Here is a 5,000-nt window from a genome sequence, read left to right as displayed (position 1 = left end):
GGTAAGATAACTTTCCTTGTAAAACACTAACGCTAGCTATGAACAGCCTTTTTCTTATTTAAAAAATAATTAACCTCTTCATATTTATGGTCTTTGTCTCACATTAGTCTGGTGTCTTAGATTTGGTATTAGAAAAAAAAGATGTTATGCCAGCACAGTAATTTCAGTAAACTAAAATCTTGAAATACTCCCAGAACCAGTTACAATGTTTCATGCCGCTTACAAAATGAAATGAGGGCAGTGACCCATCAATCTTGAAATTCTCCAAGCAAGGATCCCATTATATTTACGTCTACTTCTGCAACTCAATAAAAACTTTAAAAGCAAGAAGATTACCTATTTATTACACAAAACGTATTTGCTTACTTTGACAGTTATTTTCATTTTTATAGAGCCAATATCACCACCATATGAAGATGGATGCCCTAGAGATGAAGTTTCTTATAATGGAACTTGTCACAAGTTGCTTACTCGGGGTCCATGTGGCGAGTACGAATTCATCATAGTGGACCGCAGCACTAATGAACCAACCTGCAGGGAGAGACTCTGTGCACCCGATAGGATCTTCGTCCCCAATTCCTATGGCAATTGCGACACCACTTCTGGCACAAGCACCTATTCCTATGGTACAAGCACAGCTCGAAATGTTGATAAATGCAAACAATGTCACGACCCAAAGGATCCATATATATGTCCATGTAAGTTACTAAACAAATTCTTCATTCATTTGGGACAGAAATATTATCTGGCAAGTAGTTTGAAATTTTGTAACTAGTGTTACCTTTACTTTTGTACTATTTTTTCTTCCTTGCATTACCATCCTTTCCAACTGAATTTACACAGAAATGTCATTGCTCAAGCTTTTTTGAAACATATGTATATTTAAAATTCTTTCTAAATATTGTGTTACTTCTCAAAATCAAATGTTGTAAAACATGAACAGAAAGAGCACTTATTCACTACCTTGCACACGATTCAAATGACAAAAACTACGATATCACTACCGTACATGTGTCGAGAACTAAAACAATGAGACACTTGTAATCAATATACTCCAGATTTTTCAGCATAAAAGTATCATAAGCTTTTATTTGGTCGAAGCTACCTAGACATAAACAATCCGTCTTTCTATTTGGAGTAAAACTTATCATTTGTATACAAAACACTTTGCAATCTGTAGCTCCAGGTGTCAAAACTATCTTCCAAGGAGGCTTAAAAGTACATTTTTATCCTTCATCATATTGCAGTCTCGCCGATTCGGTATCAATCTAGATTTGAGTAAGAAATTCCATGGAAAAACGGATTTTCAAAAGGGATCAAAAAGGCTTTCAAGTGAAAATTGAAAAATAAAACTGCGTCCATTTACTATTACCTGCACTTGTGAGTTTTATTCGTCATAGACGTATATACTCTTAAATTACTCTTGAGTTGCATTTATCATTATACAAAACTATAAGAATTAAAAAAAAAACTAAATTCCCGGGAAAACGGTTTATGAAAATTGTAGAAAGAAAATTCCTGACTGGGTGGTATAGGCTACAATTGCCATTAGGTAGGTTAAGCTATAACTTCTCTTTTGAAATTATTCAAGGGAGGTGTGGTTTCCTTCTAATTTTTGTCTAATAATAATGAATTATTTTTATTCAACCATGTTAACTATCAAGGGCTGTGCATACAATTTTCACCCAATTGTAAATTCGTCTTTAGATCCACAGTAGCTATTAAGATTCTATTAATTCTCAGTTTATAATAAAATTTCTTGTCAGCAAATCTAACACACTTGTGTTGTGAACAAAATGATATTCAACAAGAAATTTCTTATTAAATTCAATAGGTGGAAGGCAGTTGTTTATGAATATGTATGGAGAGCCGATATGCCAATGTCCTCGTGGTACTTATGAGGGGGGTCTAGAACCAACAGATGTTTGTGAACCACTCCTGGGAGAAACCCCCAGCTGCCCTGAAGGCTACGTGAGTAAAGGGATAACTTGTCTGCTACTATATTAAACATTTTCGCTATAACCTTTAAGCCATATGCAAGATTATTTCTATTTCCCCTTTTATACTTTACAGCGTCTTCCACTTTTCATGTCTATAGCTCTTTAAAATGTTGAATTCTCAGAAATAACCTTCCAGAACAATATTGCTTTCTGAAAGCCAATATTTGTACCAATCTCTTCATACTTCTCACTTCTGAAGACAAGCCTCTTGTAATAACAGTCTTAAAATATTCACTATTTTCAATTTAACAACACTGAATATTCGGTTTTCTTTCTCAAGACAAGCGTCTTGTACTAGCAGTCTTATGATAATTAATTTTCGATTTAACAGTATTGGATTTTCCTTTTCCCTTCTTAAGACAAGCCTCTTGTACTAGTACTCTTATATTCTTCATTTTCAATTTAACACCATTGGATTTTCTTTTTCAATTCTTAGAGCAAGCCTCTTGTACCAGCAGACTTATATATTCATTTTCAATTTAACAGCATTGCATTTTCCTTTTCACTTCTTAAGACAAGACTCTTGTGCTAGCAGTCATATACATATTTTTTTTCATTTTCAATTTACCACCATTGGAATTTTCTTTTCACTTCCTAACATAAGCCTCTGGTACCAGCAGTCTCATAATTTTCTTTATTTTCATTTTAACAGCATTGAATTTTCCTTTTCACTTCTTAAGAAAAGCCTCTTGAAATAGCAGTCTTATAATATACTTTGTTTTCAATTTGACAGCGTTGGATTTTCCTTTTCACCTCTTAAGACAAGTCTCTTGTAGTAGCAGTCTTATGATATTCCTTATTTTCAATTCGACAGCATATAATTTTCCTTTTCAGATCTTAAAACAAGCCTATTGTACTAATAGTCTTATAATATTCTTTATATTCTATATAACAGCATTGGATTTTCCTTTTCACTTCAAGCCAATCCTCTTGTACTAGCAGTCTTATGATAATTCTTTATTTTCAATTTGACAGCATTGCATTTTCTTTTTCGCTTCTTAAGATAAGCCTCTTGTACTAGCAGTCTTATAATAGTCTTTATATTCAATTTAACAGCATTGAATTTTCCTTTTCGCTTCTTAAGATAAGCCTCTTGTACTGGCAGTCTAATGATATTTTTAATTCGATAGCATTGGATTTTCCTTTTCAATTCATAAGACAAGCCTCTTGTACTAGCAATCTCATGATATTCCTTATTTTCAATTTAACAGCTTTGGGTTTTCCTTTTCACTTCATAAGACAAGGCTCTTGACCAGCAGTCTTATAATATTCTTTATTTTTCTTTTCACTTCTTAAGAAGATCTTATTGTACTGGCAGTCTTAAAATATTTTTTATTTTCAATATAACAGCATTGGATTTTCCTTTTCGCTTCTTAAGACAAGCCTCATGTACTAGCAGTCTTATGATATTCTTTATTTTCTATATAACAGGATTGGATTTTCCTTTTCACTTCATAAGACAAGCCTCTTGTACTAGCAGTCTTATGATAATTCTTTATTTTTCTTTTCACTTCTTAAGAAGAGCTTCTTGTAATAGCAGTCTTATAATATTCTTTATATTCTATATAACAGCATTGGATTTTCCTTTTCGCTTCTTAAGACAAGCTTCTTGTACTAATAGTCTTATAATATTCTTTATTTTCTATGTAACATCATTGGATTTTCCTTTTCACTACTTAAGCCAAGACTCTTGTACTAGCAGTCTTATGATATTCTGTACTTTCAATTCGACAGCATTGGATTTTCATTTCCGTTTCTCAAGACAAGCCTCCTGTACTAGCAGTACATGTCCCCTTCTCTCTCTGTTTCTTTTGGAAGTTCTTGATCAATCATTTGAATGCGTACCATTTCACTCGCGAACACCATTCTATGACCTAATCAGAGATCTAATAGATGTGATTATCATTATTAAAAGGGAAGAAGTTAACTTGCATAATAAATTCTTGTTCGAATCTTACAGAACTGGCCTGATAATGCCCTGAATTGGTTTTACCGTTGTTTAATGACAAGAAATATTACTACTCATTTCATCGTAATTTTGTTTTAAATGAAAATAAATGGACCTGATAAGAGATTTCTGATGTGAGTAGTCTGTATATGGCTTACTTAAGAGTCCCGTATTTCCTTCAAATTGTAAATTACTTCTCAAGTACGAGAAAGCCGCCAAACAAAATTTCCCGGGAAAACGCCAATCTATGTAATTAAATAAATATCTTGATCCATTTATATTTTTTTTTGTGTTTAGTAAAACAAACGGTAAATATATGGAAGCCTACATTAATTTCTAGCAAAATACAACCATATACTTTTCAAATCGTTATCATACATTTAATCTATTTTCAACGCCAAATATTATGGACTACCATCTCTTCATGGGTTTTTCACAACCCATATAAAATAATTACGGGAAACCACCGTTCGAAACTTTTTTTTTGAGTGGTGGAAACCCCATAAACGAGTGATTTTCAGTAATAGTGATGGTCAGAAATTCATAATAAACACAATATCTTCAGTTCGGAAAAATATATGGTTCGTGTAAATGGCGTAAAATTAAGGTATACTTATCTATGATTCACATATAGTCTCTCGAGAGGTTTTTACACTGGGTCGCTATTGAAGTATCAAAATAGCATATATTTAATTCACGTCCCTCAGATGGTTTTTGCGAAGCCGTGGTTTGCTTCGTTTGCAATTAAACATCTCGCTGCTCCTGTGTTGCTATGTAGGCTACATGGGATGAGGTGTGCACGGCTATTATGTTGGTCAATATTTTAGTATTTCTTACTTTCACAGGAGAAACAATTGCTATATACTGAACTATGTGTTTTAAACATTATCAATGACCGAAATAAATGAAATAAGGCTACACAAAATTTCAGAATTGATTGAATTCTCATGTGGAAAAGCCTTCTTCCGACTGTAGCCATGCAGGAACTGAAGCCGTATTGGAACATATGCTTCTTGTAAACAACATCGGGGAACTTAAGCGTAAATATTTGG

At 33.1% G+C, this 5,000-nt stretch overlaps 1 protein-coding gene across 2 annotated transcripts in view; it reads left to right on the top strand.

Moving 5' to 3' along the window:
- LOC137655578 (uncharacterized) overlaps window positions 1-5,000 on the top strand; it is a 133,994-nt gene that overhangs the window by 8,929 nt on the left and 120,065 nt on the right. For both annotated transcript variants that reach the window (XM_068389480.1, XM_068389486.1), the window contains exons 3-5: window position 1; window positions 393-698; window positions 1,835-1,971. The exon at window position 1 is cut by the window's left edge and continues 69 nt beyond it. In XM_068389480.1, the coding sequence (XP_068245581.1) occupies window position 1; window positions 393-698; window positions 1,835-1,971 (444 nt within the window). The remainder of the gene's footprint in view (window positions 2-392; window positions 699-1,834; window positions 1,972-5,000) is intronic.

This window comes from Palaemon carinicauda, chromosome 1, assembly GCF_036898095.1.
Source record: "Palaemon carinicauda isolate YSFRI2023 chromosome 1, ASM3689809v2, whole genome shotgun sequence".
In the NCBI taxonomy this organism is placed as follows: Eukaryota; Metazoa; Arthropoda; class Malacostraca; order Decapoda; family Palaemonidae; genus Palaemon; species Palaemon carinicauda.
Note: the sequence above shows the minus strand (reverse complement) of the source record. Positions and strands in the feature narration are given on the sequence as shown.